This window comes from Gigantopelta aegis, chromosome 3, assembly GCF_016097555.1.
Source record: "Gigantopelta aegis isolate Gae_Host chromosome 3, Gae_host_genome, whole genome shotgun sequence".
NCBI lineage: Eukaryota > Metazoa > Mollusca > Gastropoda > Neomphalida > Peltospiridae > Gigantopelta > Gigantopelta aegis.
The window spans coordinates 29,885,377-29,912,126 of record NC_054701.1 but is presented as its reverse complement, the minus strand read 5'-3'; the positions used below and the strand labels follow the sequence as shown (position 1 = coordinate 29,912,126).

General features: G+C 36.5%; 1 protein-coding gene across 1 annotated transcript in view; it reads right to left on the bottom strand.

Moving 5' to 3' along the window:
* LOC121367854 (eIF-2-alpha kinase activator GCN1-like) overlaps positions 1-26,750 on the bottom strand; it is a 75,439-nt gene that overhangs the window by 10,915 nt on the left and 37,774 nt on the right. The window contains exons 30-47 of the mRNA XM_041492278.1: positions 25,886-26,007; positions 24,197-24,311; positions 23,422-23,601; positions 18,739-18,959; positions 17,750-17,957; positions 16,306-16,502; positions 14,901-15,090; positions 13,650-13,720; positions 12,550-12,765; positions 11,686-11,850; positions 10,761-10,922; positions 10,242-10,334; positions 9,214-9,357; positions 7,110-7,379; positions 4,488-4,601; positions 3,334-3,564; positions 2,878-3,071; positions 1,756-1,967 (exon numbers count right to left, since the gene is read on the bottom strand). Of these exons, the coding sequence (XP_041348212.1) occupies positions 1,756-1,967; positions 2,878-3,071; positions 3,334-3,564; positions 4,488-4,601; positions 7,110-7,379; positions 9,214-9,357; positions 10,242-10,334; positions 10,761-10,922; positions 11,686-11,850; positions 12,550-12,765; positions 13,650-13,720; positions 14,901-15,090; positions 16,306-16,502; positions 17,750-17,957; positions 18,739-18,959; positions 23,422-23,601; positions 24,197-24,311; positions 25,886-26,007 (3,105 nt within the window). The remainder of the gene's footprint in view (positions 1-1,755; positions 1,968-2,877; positions 3,072-3,333; positions 3,565-4,487; positions 4,602-7,109; positions 7,380-9,213; positions 9,358-10,241; positions 10,335-10,760; positions 10,923-11,685; positions 11,851-12,549; positions 12,766-13,649; positions 13,721-14,900; positions 15,091-16,305; positions 16,503-17,749; positions 17,958-18,738; positions 18,960-23,421; positions 23,602-24,196; positions 24,312-25,885; positions 26,008-26,750) is intronic.

Below are 26,750 nucleotides of genomic sequence, written 5' to 3'. Positions count from 1 at the left end.
AATATCCATAAATTCATGAAAGAGTTTCATATAAAAAATCGAAAACAGGATATACCATTACGGTGACAATAAATAGAAACGAGACGGGTAACCAGTTACCCAACATTCTGTGCTAATAATTCATCCTGTATCTGTGCTAATAATTCATCCTGTATCTGTGCTAATAAAACATCCTGTATCTGTGCAAATAAAACATCCTGTATCTGTGCAAATAAAACATCCTGTATCTGTGCAAATAAAACATCCTGTATCTGTGCTAATAAAACATCCTGTATCTGTGCAAATAAAACATCCTGTATCTGTGCTAATAAAACATCCTGTATCTGTGCTAATAAAACATCCTGTATCTGTGCTAATAAAACATCCTGTATCTGTGCTAATAAAACATCCTGTATCTGTGCAAATAAAACATCCTGTATCTGTGCTAATAAAACATCCTGTATCTGTGCTAATAAAACATCCTGTATCTGTGCAAATAAAACATCCTGTATCTGTGCAAATAAAACATCCTGTATCTGTGCAAATAAAACATCCTGTATCTGTGCTAATAAAACATCCTGTATCTGTGCAAATAAAACATCCTGTATCTGTGCTAATAAAACATCCTGTATCTGTGCAAATAAAACATCCTGTATCTGTGCTAATAAAACATCCTGTATCTGTGCAAATAAAACATCCTGTATCTGTGCTAATAATTCATCCTGTATCTGTGCTAATAAAACATCCTGTATCTGTGCAAATAAAACATCCTGTATCTGTGCAAATAAAACATCCTGTATCTGTGCTAATAAAACATCCTGTATCTGTGCTAATAATTCATCCTGTATCTGTGCTAATAAAACATCCTGTATCTGTGCTAATAAAACATCCTGTATCTGTGCTAATAAAACATCCTGTATCTGTGCAAATAAAACATCCTGTATCTGTGCAAATAAAACATCCTGTATCTGTGCAAATAAAACATCCTGTATCTGTGCTAATAATTCATCCTGTATCTGTGCTAATAAAACATCCTGTATCTGTGCAAATAAAACATCCTGTATCTGTGCTAATAATTCATCCTGTATCTGTGCAAATAAAACATCCTGTATCTGTGCAAATAAAACATCCTGTATCTGTGCTAATAAAACATCCTGTATCTGTGCAAATAAAACATCCTGTATCTGTGCAAATAAAACATCCTGTATCTGTGCAAATAAAACATCCTGTATCTGTGCAAATAAAACATCCTGTATCTGTGCAAATAAAACATCCTGTATCTGTGCAAATAAAACATCCTGTATCTGTGCTAATAAAACATCCTGTATCTGTGCAAATAAAACATCCTGTATCTGTGCAAATAAAACATCCTGTATCTGTGCAAATAAAACATCCTGTATCTGTGCAAATAAAACATCCTGTATCTGTGCAAATAAAACATCCTGTATCTGTGCAAATAAAACATCCTGTATCTGTGCAAATAAAACATCCTGTATCTGTGCTAATAAAACATCCTGTATCTGTGCAAATAACACATTTTGCACCTTTGCCTTTGGTATTAACCAAGTTTTGAACTCTATTTTTAGTCAAAATGCTTTACACAGACGATTAGTCAAGTTATGTTATCTTTTAACATTGTTTTTTAAAGTGGATGGTTTACACAGACGAAATGTCATATTTTGTTATCTTTTAACATTGTTTTTCAAAGTGGATGGTCTTAAAACAAACACTTTGCATCTTATAAAATACTTGATAAACATCAGTCCTGATATTCACCTAAGAGGTCTTGAATAATAAGTTCAGTGAGTTCAGCATCAGGTAACACACTAACGAGCTCGCCCATGCAACCCGCGGCCACCATTCTCGTGCTGTCTTCTGGGGCGCTGAGTAAACCCTTCAGCAGCGTGGTGATCTGTCTGCGCAAGCCTTCAGCTACTTTACCTCCTGCCCCCATCAGACAGTAGCGTAAAGCCTGCAGCATGGTGTCTCTGGAAGGGTCAAACACAAATGTTTCAATGATGGCTCTCTAGTAATCATCGACTGATGCAAACGCATTTAAGAAAAAGAAATAATTAAGAAAGGAAGGAAATGTTTTATTTAAAGAAGCACTCAACACATTTTATTGACGGTTTTATGGCATCAGACATACGGTTAAGCACCACGCAGATATTGATAGAAAACCCGCTGTCACCACTTCATGGGCTACCTTCATGAGCTACTCTTTTTTATTAGCAGCAAGGGATCTTTTATATGCACCATCCGACAGACAGGATAGTACTTATCATGGTCTTTGTTACACCAGTTGTGGAGCACTGGCTGGAACGAGAAATAGCCAAATGGGTCCACCAACGGGGATCGATCCTAGACCGACCGAGCATCAAGCGAATGCTTTACCACTGAGCTATGTCCCGCCCACAGGAAATAATTAACTTTCAGCCAGGTGAAAGTTATAAAGCAAAATAGCATAAAATGTACAAACTAAAAATTAATTATGAAAGTCACAGACCCTACTTACCAAGACACATACCTTTTAGTTAGGCATAAAAAGCATTTGAATGTGATACAGGCCTCTGATACATTGCGAGAATTATTGTTTTATTCGTACATCGTACAAGCTATTTTTCATTTACACATTTAGGACATCATTTACATGGAAATGGTCGCCTACGTTTTTGATTTACATCACCTTTGGGTTACGCAAATTTTCAATTCACAGAGGTCTGAAAGACAAACATCAAGGTGACCAGAAGCCAAATAAATTATGGAAGAAATTGTAACTAATGTGTGATTCATCAATACAAATCATGTAAAAGCCAAAAATACTTAATGCGTTAATAACTAAGGTCAATGTACTTAATACTGTTTGGATTTCTCCCCTCCATTCATGACTACACACACCTGACACTAGTATCTTCAGCATTCTTGATCCCAGACTGGAGCTCTGTAAAGAGAGGGTCCACTCTTGTGTGAATCACTATGAGCTTGCCGAGGGCGGCCGCAGCTTTCAGTCGAACAGAACGGTGCGGGTCATTGAGGGCCTTCAGGAACGTTGTCTGCAACTGGGGCAAGAACGGCTTCAACATCATCCCCACCTGTGGAAAAAAAAATTCAAATTATGAAAATAAAAATCACAACATTTTGATCAAAATAATGTTCAAGTAGGTAGGTTAATTTTAATTGTTACTTTGAATATTTAACAAGCTATATTGTTCAGATTACTTTGTGTGCGAGTGTGTGTATACACTAATCAATAATTAATTGTTTATAATCTTGTTGCTAAAAATCATTTTTTATTATGTGACTGCTGTCTGGTAAGCATTACACGACATACAGTTTTACAATCAAATTACTAACCTTGGCTAAGAGCAAGGTCAAAGTCTCCAACACTGCGACCTTAACGTTCCAGGAGAATCTGTCACCAAGGATACGAATGAGAGGACCAGTAATGTTGACTACAGACGGTTTCAAGGCTTCGGCACTCGTGTAGTTGATCACCTCGCCCAGGCCATTGGCTGCAGATTCCTTCATTTCTGGGGAACCGTTTAAAATTCCCTCACGGAATATAGGCAACACCGGTGTAATTCCCTGAAAATGTGATGACGTATTAAAAACACAAACATAGTTTAAAATGTTAACACTTAACATTATTACTATATCTGCAAACACTATGTCACTGATCGTAACTCATTTCTCTTTTGTAAGCACTAATTTTTGGCTAACTTAAAAACAGCAGGATGACCAAAAACACACTGGATTTACAAAAAAACCAATCATTTAATGAAGAAGGTGTAAGTGATGAGTAAATTAACCATAAAAACATTGTAATATTAAAAAATATTTTATAATGCAAATTAACTAAGGTCAGTGCCTTTAATAGTACTATTTAGTTGATTATACAATGGACATGTGTTTTTAAGGTGACAGTGAGTTTCCCCCTTCTCTATCTTGACCGAATATCAAAGTAACCATATGTTAGATACCATCTGTGTATTGTAAACTGATGGCGCATGTTTTGTATTATGATTGGTTAATTACATATTTTTCTGGGATCAAATGAAAATAACACCTGAAAAGCTAATGACGTCATTAGCAATTGAAACAGGCCAAGTTGACGGTTCAAGTGTCTACAGTTAGACTGTAGCCAACTATTTTTGTCAAGAAATATCAGATATACAGTTAGTTCCGTAAAAAAAAGATTCAGTTTAACCTCAGCCTTTGGTCAAAAAATGACATTTGCGGGATTAAATAGACAATAACACCCGCAAATCTAAAAACTCCATATGGTTATCTCCTAATTCAAAACAGTGTTCGTGAATTACTGAGAACCTGTTCTCGTCACACCACATCACATTATTGATTAGATTATGTGAGGTAGTGTGGGATTTCTTTGCAATGTTTAGGAACACATTCCCTACATCAGAACAGAGTTTCAAGTACATGGCATACGTAGCTTACAAGTACTGAGGTGTCTTTAAACCAACATTCCTTTCCTTTTCTTTTCAACCTACCTTCTTAGGAATACTGAAGCCAGGAAGTTCTGACCCACTGAAGTCCGAGACAGCGTATCTCACAGACTGTCTCACATTAGTGATGTGCTGCAGCATTTCTGTGGCGTCCAGTTTCTGAAACATTAACAACCAATCTATGTATATATTAAGACACAAAACTGTTATTGAAGTCCCATATGTTTAAACAATATTTATTCCCAATTATAATGCTGGTTGGGGATTGGCCAACAGGCAAAATGCCTATATCAAGGCCTCTCCCTACAATTTGAAAATGTAATTCAGGTTTACACAAGATGACAGACCAATGGTAAATTCCTTGATTTCAAATCTTATAGGCATATTTCCACGTGCAAGTTTACAAATCTGTTCGCAACCCCAGGGCTACCAAGGATTATAAATAAAAGTAACCTTGATTACTACTGACATGGAAGAAAAGGTGGGTTATTTCTATAGTCACTTGGCAACACCCCAGGGGGGGGGGGGGGGGCTACATGCCTTTTAGAGTGGGAAACAAAATGTAAAATCTAAATCATACATTTTAGATATAATAATATATGGTCAATAAATCTCCATTACTATTACCTAATACTGTAAATCATGAAATTAATGCGAGCAAGTAATTACTGCGAAAAATGCGACGAACACATTGACGCAATAATAACTTGACGCATTTTGTTTAGTCTCATTCCCAATACAAAAAAATGTGCAGGATTTTACTATAATACTTCTAAATAAAATAAAACTTTTATAATATAAAGATGAAACAAAATACAAAAACTATTTTTGTTAAACGTCTTTTTGTGAATACTTCAAGAATCTTTCTTTCGTTTCGATGTTGCCATTCTATTTTCACTTTCCTGGAATATCATAGTGGTTATATAATACAGTGATGTTCCAAATTTTTTGTTTTTAAAAAGCTCACTTTGCGATGTGAGTATTTTCCAAATTTTCTTACACTTCTGGATTACTGTATACATTTAAACTGTTTTGAACATTTGTAAAATTATAATCAACAAATTTTATTACTAAATATATTCCTTTAAAAATGAAACAGTAGAAAATTATATAACCGTAACCAACAATCCATGCATATTTCTTCAAAACATTTGGCTCGACTCTATACATGGCATTCAATTTAGACTGGTCGCAGGTTGTCACTGTTGCAATATATTGCATTTGTTAACGTCTATTCGTGTGCTGCGCATCAAGTGTATAAAATCAGTCTAAAACATTTGTTAGAATAATACGTCTGCGTTCGCGTGAAATATTGTGCCCTGTAATAGCGACCCGTTTACCTTTTATTCCTACTGGCGGATTAATTAGAAGCAATCACCACACAAAAGTGCGAGGCATACCCTTAACACTAAGGTGTAGTTATACTAATTACACTACTTTAAGTAATTAGGGCTTCCTGGTTGACTCACCATGCGATTAGCTTCAGGTTATGTAGTAGCTGTGAAAACAACTACTGACTTCTTTGAACATGAAAGATGAAGCCCAAACAATATAATAACAACACAACTGTGGTTTTTATGTGATGTGGACTTTTGCCCGACGCATTAATGAAAATACGCATTTTTGTTCACTCATGGACGGACGCAATAATATCATGATGTACTAATTACATGACTTACAGTATTTATATAACAAACACAAACAGTCCTACATATATTTTGTTGAATTATTTTATCATATACAATTCACATTAATGTTCGTACTACTGCATACCACTGTTGGACATACTCTGGCTAAAATGGCTAATCTAAATCACAAAAAAATTCATCATTTTGAATTTTAGTCTTGGGTTTACGATGTAAAAAGGTAAGATACAAGTATTACTTTTCTGTTGGCAGTGATGCTGACTACATTAACTTCTGCCTTGAACATTTTTAATAGGTTTCCTCTGAAGACTGTATTAGAATTATTAAATATTTGACATCCAGTAGCCAATAATTAATAAATCAATGTATCCTTGTGGGCTAGTTAAACAAAATAAACTTCTTTTTTTTCAACTGTAATTATTATATTTTGCCTGGTGAGTCTGCTGTAGTTTATTTCTCTGTGCATACTTCTTCAAATAAAAGTTTATAATGTGGGTGGCGATTATCAGGGAACATTTTCTTTTCGAAATCTTGATTAGTAATATTTCTAGTCCTTTGAAAAATTTATTAGCAACTACTGTTTAAAAATTGTGTAGCAATCTCTGAAACTTGCGTAGTGAACAGTTTGTTTTGTTTAATGACACCACTAGAGCATATTGATTTAGTAATCATCGGTTATTGGATGTCAAACATTTGGTAATTTTGACAGTCTTAGAAAGGAAAGCCGCTACATTTTTGCAGTAGTAGCTAGGGATCTTTTATATGCACCATCCCACAGGCATACTACAGCCTTTGATATACCAGTTGTGGTTTACTGGTTAGAGCAAGAAATGACCCAACGGGAACACACACGGAAATCGATCCTAGAATGACCACGCATCAAGCTAGCGCTTTACCACTGGGCTACATCCCGCCCTCCGTGTAGTGAACAGCTACACAATACTGAACCAAATGTTCCCTGAATATACAAATCAACTGCCTCTCAGTCAGGCAATTGATTCTGGAACAGTCCTAAACCAACCTTTGTAATGGCATCCAGACAGTTCCAGGCGGACAGCAGAACATCGGTGTCTGTGCGCGTGAATAGGCCGATCAAGGTGCGGAACAGCTGTGGGATGTAGTCGGAGAAGTCAAGAGCTGTCTGCTTGCAGAACGCATGGAGAATGGTCACTGCGGCCGAGCACATTTTGTGGTCCCTTGTCTTGGTGGCGCTCATCAGGTCCTCCATGATCGTTCGCAATCCCATCTGATCCTCGACCGCCAAAACCACAGTTTTACAGTGGTACAGTTCCTGAAAAATTACATCAAATTATTATTGAGCAATTTAATATTAAAATACTGTTTGTTCAATGAGTAAAATATTGTCAAGGTTAAATTTTCTACAATTTTTTTTAATTAAAGATGAGTTCAGTTTATATATAGATGTTATTGATGTTAATGTAAGAAATAAAGTATAAAAGAGATTTTTTAGAATTAGTTGACAGACAGATACAAAAGGTAAATTTTAATAAATATTTATAAACCTTCATGGTAGGCCTAATTACAAATATAAAATACTAAATACAGTACTTTCTGCTATAAGTTAGTTGAAGAATCTTAACAAAGGGAAATAACTCTTACACAATAATAATTATATTATAATATTAAAATAAAATTTGTAAGTTCTAATTCAAATGTCTATCAATATAGTATTTTAAAAACATAAATTACATAAAATAGTATTTGTATATAGGAATCAGTACCAACTAACAATCATTAAAACTAAAAATAATTTAATTAAATTTTGTTTTTTTATGCAAATTACCCAAACCATTTGCCAAGAATACAGTAAAATGGGATTATATATATAAACCTCCCACAAGCACTAATGAAGTGGTGGTAAGGCTTGCTTTAGGGGCTACAGACAGACACTTGTTGTCTACCTTGCCCTTGGGAAGGTCTGAGAGATAAGCCAAGTTACTCCCTAGCAGGGAGTCCCTATAACTGGGGGGTGGTGCACCAGAAACTGGCTGGGTGAGGTGCAAATGGCAAGTGACTACCCTAGGGTAAAATGCCCTGGGGTATGATGCCACGTACCTGCACTACAGTTGAAACAGTGCCATGGCTGGCTAATTAAGTTCAATTTGCAAGGTGGTACAAGTACCATAACTCAATTCAGACTACTCTACCAGCACTTCTTTTTTTTCAACATAAATTACAGCAAAAATAATGAATGAACTGAAATATTATTAAGCTATTTATCATTTCAAGAGAAACCACTAAATTTCTGATTTCTCCTCTAGAACATAAAAAAATATCATTTAAGCTCTTTATCATTTCAACCACTTACAAATTTCATCAAACCCCCTAAATTTCTGATGACATGGTTGTTTATTTTGACAAGCCTGCCTGAAAGAGTAGCTAATGTGGTGGCACTGCCTGAAAGAGTAGCTAATGTGGTGGCACAAGACTCCTCTTATCCTTTAGAAGGTGCATCAAAATTACCAATATCAAATCTATCAGTTCTTTAATCAGTGCACAGGAATATCGTTAATCAACTTATTTTCATTTCATTGTTTTTCTCTTGCTCCCTTGTTAAATGAATTTGTCTTAAATAGTTGATGAGTTAACAAAACAGCATTTTGTTTCTTTTATTCAGTGTTTGAGAATACTGTATAAGCAGAATTTTCAGGACCTAAACTTTTCATGGTTTGAGGACTAAAATATATTGATCTTTCTTGTTTTCAAGGTTTTGCAACTCTGAAATGAGAACATTTTTAATTTCGTGGTTTAGTATGTCAAATATTCTTTTCCATAAATAATCAACATTAAAAGTTTCATATCAGAATATCGCCAGTGCTTAAAGTTAAATAATAGAACACCGAAACCCTTTCCATGCACACTTCAGAGCTCACATGCAGTTTGTATACATTTTACTGAATGCAATATAATAACTGGTTGTCTTGAAATACACTATTCCCTTGTATTCATCTTCATGTGACAGCAAATAAAATATTGCAGGAAACTGTCAATTTATTATGGTGATCTCAATCAATATTTCAATTTTTCTGTTATTTTCAAGGTTTTATACATTTGTGGCTCCCCACAAAAATAAAAACTTATGAAAACTGCCAGTTATACAGTACCTGTTCTTCTTCCGGGGTTCCAATCTTTTCAGCAAGAGCCGACATCAAGGCCGGAAGGATCTTGGCAAGATGTTTTGTTAAGGCATCACCCGCCACTGATGTTAGAAGGGATAAGGCTTTTGTGTTTACTGGTGGCTGGGTCAGCTAAAAAATAACAAAACATCTCGATATTTAAAAAGTTATATAAAATGGACAGGTTCTTATGTGAAGAAACTATGGGTGTTTTGTAAAATCATAAGCAAGAGGACTGCCATTGGAATTTTTAATTAATTCACACTCGCAATGGGAAAATTCTGTTGTGATAACTGTTCAGATTAAAATAATTTTTACTGCATAACTTTAATGTAATGACATTTAAAATTGTTCTGAGGATTTGAATTTGAGACATTTTAATTGGGTATATACTGTGCTTCAAAGTGTTCTGTGGGTATTGTATAGTGAAAATAAGTTTTCCAAACAAAGCAAGAGGTGATATATGCTCCTCACCCATAAATCTTTAAACATGATTCTTAAAAGTTAATGGTTATTGTTAAAAATAATGTTTTTCGAAATTATTTTATTAAAAACAAAAAAGATTAATAGGACAAATAGAAAACCAACCAAAAACCTTCAAATAATAATTTTTTAAATGGCTTTAAAAGAAATAAAAGAAGAAGAGACACACTGAAATTTCAAATACTGAGATAAAAAAAACAAAAAACCCCAGAACAAAAACATCAAAGTTACTTAGAATTTGTTTGTTTGTTTTGTTTAACGACACCACTAGAGCACATTGATTTTTTAATCATCTGCTATTGTATGTCAAACATATGGTAATTTTGAGTTATAGAGAGGAAACCTGCTACATTTTTGCATTAGTAGCAAGGGATCTTTTATATGCACCATTCCACAGACAGGATAACACATACCACAGCCGTTGATACACCAGTCGTGGTGCACTGGCTGGAATGAGAAATAACCCAATAGGCCCAAAGACAAAAATCGAGCGCTTTACCACTGGGCTACATCTCCAGTTACATAGGAATTACCTGAGGAACAAGATACGGCAGAACAACTTTGCTTTTGACTGACATGACCTGCGTTAGGCCGTCCAAAGCCATGTCATGCATGTCGGGATCATCCTGCAAATAAAATCAAAATTATGAATATTTAAGCCTTAATAAATTCAACACACTTCATTTAAATTATTAAAATCTAACATGGAGGCAGAAAGAAATTTAGGTTTTAAACAGTATATGGCTGAAATTGTATACTACATGTCTTGCCAGGAATAAAAGAGACTAGTATTAGTCAAATTTGGATGAAGACATATAACAAACCTGTATTTGACAATAAAATTACTTACCTTTAAACAAATGTAAATTATTTTTTTAGGTATAGATATAAAAATGGTAACAAAATATTTTGGGTTTTGCTATTTCATTCTTATAACAATTTTATAAACAGAAATAAATTAGCAGATTTTAATGATAAAAATTAAGAATAATCATCCAGAAAATAAATATCAAATTTAAACTTGTAAATTGGGATTTATTTTAAAAACCTACCAATTTTTCAAGGAGGTCTGGCAGTATTTCATCGAGGGCTCTCTGTCCGATATTGTGATGCAGATTGTCGAACGTGCAGGCAGCAGCTTCACGCACTTCAGGCAGCTTGTCGCACAGAGCTCGACGAACAGTCGGAATCAGACTGTCAGCAAACAGCATCACCTTTACAATGTGAAAATAGAGATGATGAAAACATTTTATCATTTTCTCTTTTCATGAACACTTAACTTAATCTTTCACCATATGTGTTCTAAACATCCCTAAATGGCTATAATCTTCCACTGTATCTAGAATGTCCACTTCTGGTCAACTAACTCTTTCTCCTGCTCTTAATTCATACCTGTGATGCCACACTATTATTCTAGATCGTGTCATTTTAACCAATAGTGTCAATAAATAAATAAAATTGAAGTTAATTTAGCAGTCATGTAATTTTTTAACATTGATTAAGTTGGAGAATGCACTTGGAAGTGTAGATTCATGAAAAATAATTAACTTCCTCCTATGGAGTTTGTGAATTATTTTTCACAAATATACACCTTCTTTTCTCCACTACTTAGGGTCCATGGTAATCGTGGGGAGGGGTGGGTGGGAGGAGAGGGTGTAAAAATGCACTGCATGACAGAAATATCTTTTAACACTGTCACATCAAGGCTCAGTAGCTTCATGACAGTACTGCCTGTAGAGCGATTAGCGCTGAAAGAATGTGGCAATCACTATTCCATTTAATGTAGGAATAGTCAGAGATTATGTCTTCTGATTACTAGTGTAATTGTAATCACAACATAGTATTATTACTTTAAAACTGCTTTATGATTATGTTACAGCAAAATATACACAATTTTTTTCAAATATAGTTGTTCTGTGGTTGTACAAATCTTCAGTAAAATGGGTTTATGACTGATATAAATGTTTAGTTACTCACATGTTCCTTGCTGGTGGAGGCCATGATCTCACTGAGCCCAATACACACTCCTTGTCTCTGGTCCTTCTCATCAGACTCCAGACCGCGTTCCAGGATGGGGATGATTTCAGGGAGGACACGCTCACCCAACTTCCTCACCAGGTCACCCAGAGTACGCGCAGCAACCTAAAGCAAATACATACAAGACAATGAAATTATTTTCTGTAGGAGTAAATGGATATTCAACGGAAAAAGAAATTTCAACCTAGAGGAGTATTTATATACAGAAAGGAAAAAAAAACCCCATTACAACTTGTAAGAAATACAAATATTAGACTGATATTAAAACACAGAAATTCCATAAGATTGAAGAAAACTTTCAGTGTTTTCTCTTTTATTAATACTTATCCTGATACTTATACTTTCTTTGGCATTTCCCCCCTTTTCGGACCGTAAGGTGGAAAAGGGGGGAAATGCCAGAGTAAGAGGTCAGGATAGAGTATAAAGAAAAAATGTATTACAACATGCAAAAATCCTCGAGAAAATGAGCAAGATAAAGATATTAAAAGCAACAAAAAATACACAAAAAAGCAAATATATCACAACCCTGCAGAAACAAGATGTTACAATATAAAGAGAAAAAAACAAGATTAAGAAATTACAATGTATGATTGTAGTAAAAAAATATTGAATACCACATACGAACAGATATAAAAATTCAAAAGGAAAAAAAAAGGCAATTTTTTTTTTTTTTACCATTGACACCATTATTCCATTACAATACAGAATGATGTTCACTTGTTGCAATAGGTGCTGGCTGCCAAAGATCCATGACAGTTTAAAATTTGAAATCAATAATTAACGAATACAGAATGAAGCACTTACTGTTCTCTTGTCATGACAGGTGCTGGCTAGACACCCCAGCAGAAGTGAGAACATGGTGGGCAGAATCTCTCTCAGCATCTTGGGCGTGTTGCTAACAATGATCTTCCAGACGTGCAGAGCCGACTGTCGAACAAGTAGTGCAGTGTCCGAGCGACCCATGTACAGTCCAGCCAACACTCGATTCCGGCGATCTTCTCCCAGCGCAAACATGATTGACTGAAGAATATCAAATAATTATAATTATAAGGGAATTTTGTTGAACATTTGGGACAGCATGTTCTTCGTTAAATGAATACCAATTTTTTTAATAACAACAATAATAACAACAGGGCTCAAACTTAATGTCAGCACAGATAGCAATTGTCGTAGCCGCGATATGAATTCCTGTAGGTCTGCGGTTTTACTGATGGCATTTTTTTTGCTGCCAGATAAAAATTATTGCCATTGGTTGGAAAAGAAATAAATGTTTTATTTAATGATGCACTCCACACATTTTATTTATAGTTATATGGCGTCAGACATATGGGTAAGGACCACACAGATATTGAGAGAAGAAATCCGCTGTCGCCACTTCATGGGTTACTCTTTTCGATTAGCAGCAAGGGTTCTTTTATATGCACCATCCCACAGACAGGATAGCACATACCACAGCCTTTATACCAGTCGTGGTGCACTGGCTGGAATGAGAAATAGCCCAATGGCCCACCGACGGAGATCGACCCCAAACCGACCACGCATCAAGTGCCACTGGGCTACATCCCGTCCCACCACTGGTTGGAGTGATAATATTTGGTTTTTCCTTTTATGTTTATTTCTTGCAAAAGTTACTGGTTTACTATTGCTGTAGGTAGGCTGGTTTACTATTGCTGTAGGTAGGCTGGTTTACTATTGCTGTAGGTAGGCTGGTTTACTATTGCTGTAGGTAGGCTGGTTTACTATTGCTGTAGGTAGGTGTAAAATTGCTGTCAGTGAGCATTTTGCCATAGGTTTAAATTCTTACGTTTGAGTCTGATAATAATAACATCAAAAACTGAGCCAATTTTAAAAATCAAATATGTACACTCAAGTAGACGTTTAGCATAAATTAAAGAAGATCTTACTCCTTGTTGGCTGTCAGTTCCAAAGTTATCATCATCTCCTGCACTTTCGGTGGACATCTTGCCAGACACACCTGCAACACAAAACCCATCATTATTACCGATATGGTTAAAAATATATTAGTACATATCAAAATGTTACCTCCCACAAGAATGCCAAGTGGGACATAACATTTTGATGTCACACGATGACATGATCGATTGGTGCACTTCAACCTTACAACCAAATGACTTAAGAGTGATATATATTAAGATCGATAAGGGGTAATATATAGGATATTAAAATTATTACCATTTCGTATCATGTTTATGTCCCTGGTGAAATAATTTTCTAAAGCTTGTGATCAATAAATTTTTATTTCACACGGGACATAAAACATGATACGAAATGGAAGCAAGTTTAATATCCAATTATTACTGTCTGCTTTTAATATTTGTCACTGCCAGAGTAATATGTGCCCTGAAAATAACACACATTTGCACCAAAACTATTTTGACTATTCTAGAATAATTTTTCATTTCAATAGGTATGAAGAAATATGGTGTTTTAAAAGATACATTTGATACAACATTCTTTTATGTAACATGCACAGGCTATCACTATGCACAGAAAAAAGGCTAGCTGTCATTATTAAAGTTAAAGTGGGTTTTTTTTAACGACACCACTAGAGCACATTGATTTATTAATCATCGGCTATTGGATGTCAAACATTTGATAATTTTGACATACAGTCTCAGAGAGAAAACCCGCTATATTTTTTCCATAAATAGCAAGAGACCTTTTATATGTACCATCCCACCAACAGGAGAGCACATACCACAACTTTTAAAATAGCAGATGTGGTGCAATGGCTGAAACGAGAAATAGCCGAATGCATCCACTGATGCTGACTGATCCCAGATTTTAGGTGAGTGTTTTGCCACTGGGCTACGTCCTGCCCAGCTTTATAATACATGTGACAGATAAGCTGTCAATTATCCCATGCTACAAGTTCGTTTGATGGTCTGACTTGGGTCTGACTACAGTTTGAGTGGTGTTAACCTATTCACATGAAATGGAGCTCTATCTATTAGTGGAGGATGGGATATAAATAGCTTAACACAGGCTTGACAGAACAACTAAAAGGTCAAAGCCGTCCATGTTTTACCACAAGTTAAATACTGTACCTGAAACTTTGAACAGCAGGTCAAGGCTTGACTGAACAACTAAAAGGTCAAAGACCTCAATGCTTTACCACAGGTTAAATACTGTACCTGAAACTTTGTACAGCAGGTCTCCTAGCAACTGGACAGAACTGTATCTGATCCTCCAGTTGTCGTCAAACAGGCCGCGTTCTATCTCTGGTAATAACAGCTCTATCGCCGTGTCGGCGTACAGGTTGATGATTCTCTGTCCGGCACGCAGTGCTGTGTCTCGGACGTACTCAGACTCGTCAGCCAGAGCCTGAACACAAACAAACAACAATCACACGTAGAGAGTAATACTTTTAAAAAACATAAAGTTTGTTTTGTTTAACGACACCATTAGAACACACTGATTTATCATCACTGGCTATTGTATGTCAAGTATTCGATAATTCTGACATAGTCAGATGAAACCTGCTATATTTTTTCATTAGCAGCAAGGGATATGAAATATTAGTAAACTGCTATTAAAGTGACACTTGATCTGTAACAGTACATGATAAAGCTATATACAAAATTTCAGCTCAATATCTTAAGGCATTGCAAAAATAAGTCTGGAAAACCAATTTTCATATCTCCTAAGTTCAAAGACAGTAACTCGCCATGAAATTCAAATGTGATCTATAACAGTACCTGATAAATTACATACAAAATTTCACCTTGAGGCATAACTTGAGGCATTGTGGAAAAAAATGTCCGAGAAAACCTATGTGGGACAAATGGACAGAAGGATGCAAGTGAAACCTATCGCCCCCTCCGGTTGGACCAACAGAAACTAAAACCAGTGGCAGAGTGAAAGGGCATAGGACGAGAAGTTAGTTTTCATTAAAAAAACCCAACATACATGTAAAAGTTGGTTGTTCACCATGATGTTTATTTACCAAAACTAAAATAAACACATACAAGTTTAATCCACATGGTTAAAGTTAAAGTTTGTTTTGTTTAACAAAACCACTAGAGCACATTGATTTATTAATCATCAGCTACTGGATCTAAAACATTTGCTAATTTTGACATATAGTCTTAATAGAGGAAACATGCTACATTTTTCCATTAGTAGCAAGGTATCTTTTATATGCACCATCCCACACACAGGATGGCACATACCATGGCCTTTGATACACCAGTCATAGTGACAGAGAGAGATAGTATTTTTTTACATGCCCCTATACCACTATGGTTTCGGGCATCCAGTCATAGTGTACTGGCTGGAACGGGAAATAGCCCAATGGGCCCACCAACGAGAATCGATCCTAGACTGACTTGCATACGGCGATCACTTTACTACCAGGGTACGTCCCAACCCCACACGGTTAACTACAAAACGGTAAGATTCAAAGTTACAGGTTCCTGTTCTGGATGGTAGAATTGGCGAATGTCGACACCTGTGCCCCTGAAAGGTGTGTGCTACAGCAGATTATTCTGAATGTGCACGTTAAAACTTATGACCTGACCTCAGTTACAGTTTACTTACCTTAAGAATGGATGGCAATATGGGTCCAACGAATATGCCGAAGTCCTTTCCAAATGTTGCGGGGAGGTAGATATAGGTCATGACGTAGCCGTCGCGTACGTGTGGGGCGAGGTCGTCTTTCTCGGCGGTGGCTATGATGTCCGGCATGACCTTCTTCAGTTTGTCCAGCCCTACACCACCTATCACTTCACTCAGGCCTGTACATGAAGACAAAATATAGACTAGAAGTTCACACACACAAAACATTCATTAAATGGCTGTGATAAAAACTGGAACAAAGAAAAATAAAGTCAAAATATACAGTAGTCTAGAAATGAACACACAAAAATTCACTAATGGCTGTGATTAAAATTGGAACAAAATAAAGTCAAAATACAGACTAGAAGTGAATATACAACAATTCACCAATGGCTGTGATGTCACACTACATTTAAAGGAATCAATCATCTCAGCATCAAATGACCATTTGTGACACCCAATAGCCGATGTGTATTTTTGTGCTAGGGTGTTGTTAAACATTCATTCTCAGCATCAAATGCACATAATGATATAAAAGCGCTCAGAATTCTAATTAGAAAATGAACCACTATTGCAGCAACGAGATCCGTTCTTTCATTTTCAAGACAAATGTGTCATAATTATGATTTGTTAGGCACCTAACAACTCCTGGGATATTGTCAAACAAAACATACCATTCCTTTCTTTTTCCCAATATAGTTATGTTGATTAAAAAAATACAGGGGTCTTGATACAGACATATCAAAGCCTACACCAAATAGAAAGAAAGAAAGTTTGTTTTGTTTAACGACACCTCTAGAGCACATTGATTAATTAATCATTGGCTATTTGATGTCAAACATTTGGTAATTATGACTTGTAGCCATCAAAGGAAACCCGCCACATTTTTCCATTAGTATTTATATGCACCATCCCACAGACAGGATGGCACATACCACATGCTTTGATATACCAGTCGTGGTACAGTGGCTGGAACAAGAAATAGCCCAATGAGACCCACTGATGCCTGAGGATCGATCCGAAACCGACTGCACATCAAGCGAGCGCTTTACCACTGGACTACGTCCCGCCCCTCCACACCAAATAAAACATTGCTTTTTTTTGCTTTTTTTTATTTATTAAGAAAACCATATTGGAGTCATGTGACAGACATTCCTTTTCTTCTTCATTATTTTCTGTTGTAATACTACTCGTTCCAGCCAGTGCACCATGACTGGTATACCAAAGGCCATGGTATGTGCTATCCTGTCTGTGGGATGGTGCATATAAAAGATCCCTTGCTACTAGAAAAATGTAGCAGGTTTCATCTCTATGACTGTGTAAAAATGACCTATGTTTGACATCCAATAGCTGATGATTAATAAATCAATGTGCTCTAGTGGTGTCGTTAAACAAAACAAACTTTTTCTGCAATACTAAAACCTACCTTGTGCTGCGCCTGATCTGTCGACCGAGCTGCTTTCCGAGACGAGTTTATCCATGAGCCAGGGCAGCAGGTCATCGAAGCTGCTCTCCCCCATCCCCTTCACCATGGCACCGAGCGCCCGTGCCGACACACTGCGGACTTCAGGCACAGGGTCCAGCAGACACTGCTTCAGTCCAGGGATCACAGAGGGCAAGTAGGGAGACAAGTCCTGAAATACAGCATGAAAATTCACTTATATTCTCACAACAAATGCAAAGAAAAAATCTATGTAGTTGGTTGGATAAAGTATTTTTCTGAGAGTACCGCTAAACCAATACATGTCACCTACTGGGGACAACAAATTTCAAGGGCCATAACTCTGACAACAAGAGTACCGGTGAAGTACATGATACACCCGTCAGGTGTTTGATGGAAACCATAGATATTAATGAAAATGTTATGGGTATGATTAAATTCTAATTATGTGAATATAGAAAAATTATTTGATTGTATGTGACACACCACCATCCCAAGTTGTTCCTACATGTGAGGTTTGATGGTCCTGTATGCATCTGTATGCAAGATATGATCCAGAAAAGTTAACTGACGAACGTACGGACAGACGATGCACAACCCATCATAGACAGGCATATAAAAACGAGTAAACCTGCATGAAAGTCAAACTTGAACTATATATAAAATTTTAGCTTAAAATCTTAAGGTATTGCTAAAAACAAAGTCTGGAAAACTAAATGATGGACAGATGAACAGACTGACAGAAAGACTGACAGACGGACGGATATAAAACCTATAGTCCCTACAATTGGACCGGTAGGGGACTAATAAATGTATACATTTTCAAGCAATTCTCTGCTTGGCCATTTATTGGGTCAAATGCCATACAACCCTGTCATTAACATCACATAATGGCAGCAAAGATGATCACTTTTTCATGCTGGTATGTTATTAAACATTTATCTGGACATTTCTACAAGACATTAGCAGCTTACCTTTTGGTCAGTGAGTGAGTACATGTTGCCCATGATCTGAGCGGCCATCTTGCGAGTATCTGTTGTGCGATCCTTGAACGCACGTTCCACCACAGGCATGATGAGAGCAAGAGATGGGGCATCAACGAAGTGAACGAACTTAGTGGCTAGCAATGTCTGGAGACATGTAGTCGTCTTCATGGTAGGCTCCTGAAGGGCGTCAATGAGGACTGGAACGATGGCTGAAAACAGAAAAACAAGATAAATATCTTTCAACAAAAATGAGTGTAACCTTTTGTTGTAACCCGCAACTTTGTTCCTAATGCAGCAAAGGATTTTATGATTAATAAATGCTCTAGTGGTGTCTTTAAACAAAACAAAACTTTAACTTATCAAGTGGATTATTTTAGGGAAGGTATGCAAATAAGTGAGAGGTCAGGATAATGTATGAAAAGAACAATTTACATAAACAAACAGCAAGCAGGGCTCACCTTGTACATTGCCAAACAGCAAGCGGGGCTCACCATGTACATTGCCAAACAGCAAGCGGGGCTCACCATGTACATTGCCAAACAGCAAGCGGGGCTCACCATTTACATTGCCAAACAGCAAGCGGGGCTCACCATGTACATTGCCAAACAGCAAGCGGGGCTCACCATGTACATTGCCAAACAGCAAGCGGGGCTCACCATTTACATTGCCAAACAGCAAGCGGGGCTCACCATGTACATTGCCAAACAGCAAGCGGGGCTCACCATGTACATTGCCAAACAGCAAGCGGGGCTCACCATTTACATTGCCAAACAGCAAGCGGGGCTCACCATGTACATTGCCAAACAGCAAGCGGGGCTCACCATGTACATTGCCAAACAGCAAGCGGGGCTCACCATTTACATTGCCAAACAGCAAGCGGGGCTCACCATGTACATTGCCAAACAGCAAGCGGGGCTCACCATGTACATTGCCAAACAGCAAGCGGGGCTCACCATTTACATTGCCAAACAGCAAGCGGGGCTCACCATGTACATTGCCAAACAGCAAGCGGGGCTCACCATGTACATTGCCAAACAGCAAGCGGGGCTCACCATGTACATTGCCAAACAGCAAGCGGGGCTCACCTTGTACATTGCCAAACAGCAAGCAGGGCTCACCATGTACATTGCCAAATCAGCCAAATGCTAATTTTTATACAAAATTTAAACTTTGGCTGATAATATATTCCTCAAATTAACCACATGTTAATGCTTTTCAAGAACAATACTCAACATTTCTGAAAATTGGCTGAACCAAAATGAGTTCCAGTGTGAGCCCAGCAGCAGCAACAACATTAATAACTTACCTTGAATCTCTGGATTCCTGATCACCGATCCGATCTGCAACAACATTAATAACTTACCTTGAATCTCTGGATTCCTGATCACCGATCCGATCTGCAACAACATTAATAACTTACCTTGAATCTCTGGATTCCTGATCACCGATCCGATCTGCAACAACATTAATAACTTACCTTGAATCTCTGGATTCCTGATCACCGATCCGATCTGCAAACATTAATAACTTACCTTGAATCTCTGGATTCCTGATCACCGATCCGATCTGCACAACTTAATAACTTACCTTGAATCTCTGGATTCCTGATCACCGATCCGATCTGCAACAACATTAATAACTTACCTTGAATCTCTGGATTCCTGATCACCGATCCGATCTGCAACAACATTAATAACTTACCTTGAATCTCTGGATTCCTGATCACCGATCCGATCTGCAACAACATTAATAACTTACCTTGAATCTCTGGATTCCTGATCACCGATCCGATCTGCAACAACATTAATAACTTACCTTGAATCTCTGGATTCCTGATCACCGATCCGATCTGCAACAACATTAATAACTTACCTTGAATCTCTGGATTCCTGATCACCGATCCGATCTGCAACAACATTAATAACTTACCTTGAATCTCTGGATTCCTGATCACCGATCCGATCTGCAACAACATTAATAACTTACCTTGAATCTCTGGATTCCTGATCACCGATCCGATCTGCAACAACATTAATAACTTACCTTGAATCTCTGGATTCCTGATCACCGATCCGATCTGCAACAACATTAATAACTTACCTTGAATCTCTGGATTCCTGATCACCGATCCGATCTGCAACAACATTAATAACTTACCTTGAATCTCTGGATTCCTGATCACCGATCCGATCTGCAACAACATTAATAACTTACCTTGAATCTCTGGATTCCTGATCACCGATCCGATCTGCAACAACATTAATAACTTACCTTGAATCTCTGGATTCCTGATCACCGATCCGATCTGCAACAACATTAATAACTTACCTTGAATCTCTGGATTCCTGATCACCGATCCGATCTGCAACAACATTAATAACTTACCTTGAATCTCTGGATTCCTGATCACCGATCCGATCTGCAACAAGATTAATAACTTACCTTGAATCTCTGGATTCCTGATCACCGATCCGATCTGCAACAACATTAATAACTTACCTTGAATCTCTGGATTCCTGATCACCGATCCGATCTGCAACAAGATTAATAACTTACCTTGAATCTCTGGATTCCTGATCACCGATCCGATCTGCAACAAGATTAATAACTTACCTTGAATCTCTGGATTCCTGATCACCGATCCGATCTGCAACAACATTAATAACTTACCTTGAATCTCTGGATTCCTGATCACCGATCCGATCTGCAACAACATTAATAACTTACCTTGAATCTCTGGATTCCTGATCACCGATCCGATCTGCAACAACATTAATAACTTACCTTGAATCTCTGGATTCCTGATCACCGATCCGATCTGCAACAACATTAATAACTTACCTTGAATCTCTGGATTCCTGATCACCGATCCGATCTGCAACAACATTAATAACTTACCTTGAATCTCTGGATTCCTGATCACCGATCCGATCTGCAACAACATTAATAACTTACCTTGAATCTCTGGATTCCTGATCACCGATCCGATCTGCAACAACATTAATAACTTACCTTGAATCTCTGGATTCCTGATCACCGATCCGATCTGCAACAACATTAATAACTTACCTTGAATCTCTGGATTCCTGATCACCGATCCGATCTGCAACAACATTAATAACTTACCTTGAATCTCTGGATTCCTGATCACCGATCCGATCTGCATCAACATTAATAACTTACCTTGAATCTCTGGATTCCTGATCACCGATCCGATCTGCAACAACATTAATAACTTACCTTGAATCTCTGGATTCCTGATCACCGATCCGATCTGCAACAACATTAATAACTTACCTTGAATCTCTGGATTCCTGATCACCGATCCGATCTGCAACAACATTAATAACTTACCTTGAATCTCTGGATTCCTGATCACCGATCCGATCTGCAACAACATTAATAACTTACCTTGAATCTCTGGATTCCTGATCACCGATCCGATCTGCAACAACATTAATAACTTACCTTGAATCTCTGGATTCCTGATCACCGATCCGATCTGCAACAACATTAATAACTTACCTTGAATCTCTGGATTCCTGATCACCGATCCGATCTGCAACAACATTAATAACTTACCTTGAATCTCTGGATTCCTGATCACCGATCCGATCTGCAACAACATTAATAACTTACCTTGAATCTCTGGATTCCTGATCACCGATCCGATCTGCAACAACATTAATAACTTACCTTGAATCTCTGGATTCCTGATCACCGATCCGATCTGCATCAACATTAATAACTTACCTTGAATCTCTGGATTCCTGATCACCGATCCGATCTGCAACAACATTAATAACTTACCTTGAATCTCTGGATTCCTGATCACCGATCCGATCTGCAACAACATTAATAACTTACCTTGAATCTCTGGATTCCTGATCACCGATCCGATCTGCAACAACATTAATAACTTACCTTGAATCTCTGGATTCCTGATCACCGATCCGATCTGCAACAACATTAATAACTTACCTTGAATCTCTGGATTCCTGATCACCGATCCGATCTGCATCAACATTAATAACTTACCTTGAATCTCTGGATTCCTGATCACCGATCCGATCTGCAACAACATTAATAACTTACCTTGAATCTCTGGATTCCTGATCACCGATCCGATCTGCAACAACATTAATAACTTACCTTGAATCTCTGGATTCCTGATCACCGATCCGATCTGCAACAACATTAATAACTTACCTTGAATCTCTGGATTCCTGATCACCGATCCGATCTGCAACAACATTAATAACTTACCTTGAATCTCTGGATTCCTGATCACCGATCCGATCTGCAACAACATTAATAACTTACCTTGAATCTCTGGATTCCTGATGACCGATCCGATCTGCATCAACATTAATAACTTACCTTGAATCTCTGGATTCCTGATCACCGATCCGATCTGCAGCAACAAGATTAATAACTTACCTTGAATCTCTGGATTCCTGATCACCGATCCGATGTGCAGCAACAAGATTAATAACTTACCTTGAATCTCTGGATTCCTGATCACCGATCCGATCTGCATCAACATTAATAACTTACCTTGAATCTCTGGATTCCTGATCACCGATTCGATCTGCATCAACATTAATAACTTACCTTGAATCTCTGGATTCCTGATCACCGATCCGATCTGCATCAACATTAATAACTTACCTTGAATCTCTGGATTCCTGATCACCGATCCGATCTGCATCAAGGCCTGTGCCCCTGATTTCTGGACCTTGGAGTGGGAGTCCGTCAGTACTTCCGTCAGCTTGGGCACGATGCTGGGCAGACACGCAGACAGCTGTTTGGGTGCACAAAATGCCATGGCACCCAGCAGCTCAACAGAACCTGAAGTAATTAATACATATATTTAACTGGTATAACTGTAATTGTTAAATGTATAGTACAGCTCATTATTTATTACATCCAAAACTGTATATAAAAAAAGAAGAAAAAAAGCACATTCTTTTTTTTCATGAACATTTGACCTGACCTCTCAACCTTTGTGCAGCCCCCTCTCCTTTACAATGAACTGATCTGAATGTCTCAATCTAGTATTAAAAAAAGTATCATGATGACTGTGGCTGTAGGTTAAATGTTATTCTGATCATCTTAATGTTATTACTAGGTCAAACTTCACTTTATTTTGTTATATAATATTTGTTCATACATACAACATTATTGAGAGACCAAATCCAGTTTGGGCTACTTAAAACTTTAGAATGACAAAAAACACATTGAATATACACTCTGATATTCTAAACAAGAAACTATATTTAGTATGTAATTTTAATTCTTAAAAGATTTTTATGAGTTTAAAATGGCAGCAAACTCAGGTTTGTTCATCACCCAATATAGAATTGTCTAAAAATCTGCCCCAGTTCTTGCAGAGTATTTATCGTCCTAACACTTAAATAATTCATGGATGAAACCAAATCCAAACCTGTTTTAGTCCTCCAAGAGTCTTCTTCCAGTCCGCGTAACAGAGCAGGCAGTACTAGCTTCACACCATGAGCACTCAAGTTACGCATCACCGACTTGGCACAGTCATCAGCCGCCTGCAACAACACATTTAATTTATTCAGTTACCAATACATTACCACTTTCATATTGCTTGAGAAATAAAGAATAAACAAAATAGTGGAAGATAATAAACATAATTTTCAATATATTTTTATAAAATGTATCTTTACATGGTATAATGAACAGCAAGCGAAACCCTTATTGTTTGTACAAGTAAAAGTGTATCTTTACATGGTATAATGAACAGCAAGCGAAACCCTTATTGTTTGTACAAGTAAAAGTGTATCTTTACATGGTATAATGAACAGCAAGCGAAACCCTTATTGTTTGTACAAGTAAAAGTTTTAAACGAAACATTATTTTCAATATATTTTTATAAAATGTATCTTTACATGGTATAATGAACAGCAAGCGAACCCTTATTGTTTGTACAAGTAAAAGTTTTAAACGAAACATTATTTTCAATATATTTTTATAAAATGTATCTTTACATGGTATAATGAACAGCAAGCGAACCCTTATTGTTTGTACAAGTAAAAGTTTTAAACGAAACATAATTTTCAATATATTTTTATAAAATGTATCTTTACATGGTATAATGAACAGCAAGGGAACCCTTATTGTTTGTACAAGTAAAAGTTTTAAACGAAACATAATTTTCAATATATTTTTATAAAATGTATCTTTACATGGTATAATGAACAGCAAGCGAACCCTTATTGTTTGTACAAGTAAAAGTTTTAAACGAAACACAATTTTCAATATATTTTTATAAAATGTATCTTTACATGGTATAATGAACAGCAAGCGAACCCTTATTGTTTGTACAAGTAAAAGTTTTAAACGAAACATTATTTTCAATATATTTTTATAAAATGTATCTTTACATGGTATAATGAACAGCAAGCGAACCCTTATTGTTTGTACAAGTAAAAGTTTTAAACGAAACATAATTTTCAATATATTTTTATAAAATGTATCTTTACATGGTATAATGAACAGCAAGGGAACCCTTATTGTTTGTACAAGTAAAAGTTTTAAACGAAACATAATTTTCAATATATTTTTATAAAATGTATCTTTACATGGTATAATGAACAGCAAGCGAACCCTTATTGTTTGTACAAGTAAAAGTTTTAAACGAAACATAAATTTTTTAACATTTGTTTTAAAAAGAAGAATATCTGCCAGTAATTTGTGATTTAATTTTATTTTAAATTGAGCTAGACATATGCTAATAATTTTTTCACCCTCCATTACTCCATGTATAGATACAATATACACCCCTTTTTTAGGTATTTGGGCAAAAGACTTGTGAACATAACAAACATTCTGCACCCCTCCTTCTTCAAATTCTTTGACAATGAGAATGGACATTAATTGATACTAGTGAACAGTAAGTCAGGGCTTACCCTGTACATTGCCAAATTCTTTACTGCTAATTTTTTACACAAAATGGCTACAAAATGTGGACTGGCTAATACAATATTCCACAAATTAACCACAATTTAATGATTTTCAAGGAAAATACTCAACATTTCTGAAAATTGGCTCAACAAAATTTGTTCTAGTAAGCATGTTTATGTTTACCTGCAAGTAAGATACTTACGTGTCTGACGTATTGACTGTTATCACCAAAACAGAGCAGCAGGTGTTGTATGATATTGACGATGTACGGCTCAAACAGACGACCTAACATATTGCACAGCATCTCGAAGGCAAACAACGCTCCTGCAAATCAAACAGAAATTTCAATTGGTAAAACCATTTTTTTTTCTTCAACATAACAATTGCTCTCAAACAATCTAATAGTCTAATATAATATAAAATATCTTTGTTTTTGGGCAATGCTAAACAATCTAATAGTCTAATATAATATAAAATATCTTTGTTTTTAGGCAATGCTAAACAATCTAATAGTCTAATATAATATAAAATATCTTTGTTTTTAGGCAATGCACATGTTTAAAAAAACAACAACAACAAAAACACAAAAAAACACCAAAAAACCCAAGAAGACACTCTATGTTTTCAAGTTCTCAATAATGTTTCCATACTTCCTATCTCTTTTAAGTTTTTTTTATAACATCTAAACTTAAGAGTTTTCTATGTAGCTTGACATCTTTTCTATTTCAATTTTAACACCATATGTTCTCTCCAGCGGTTTTCTGAATACTTATTATTTTTATTTTTTATATCATGTCTAACCTGATGCTCTTAGGCTTTCTTAGGCATCATCTCATCATCAAAGCCACAAGAGTTTGGTAAATTAGGCCCAGGATTACCTTTTTTTCTCCGACTAGTCTTCCATTATTCCATTACACCTGGCCATAGCATATCTGCTTCCAGGGTTATTATTTTCACTTGTAAAATGTCTCTTTTTATGGCTTTTCACAACACTGATAACTTTCTTTTTGACAAATTTTTCAAAACATATTGGGCCGTACTGACAAAGCCTGTTTATGACTTACACC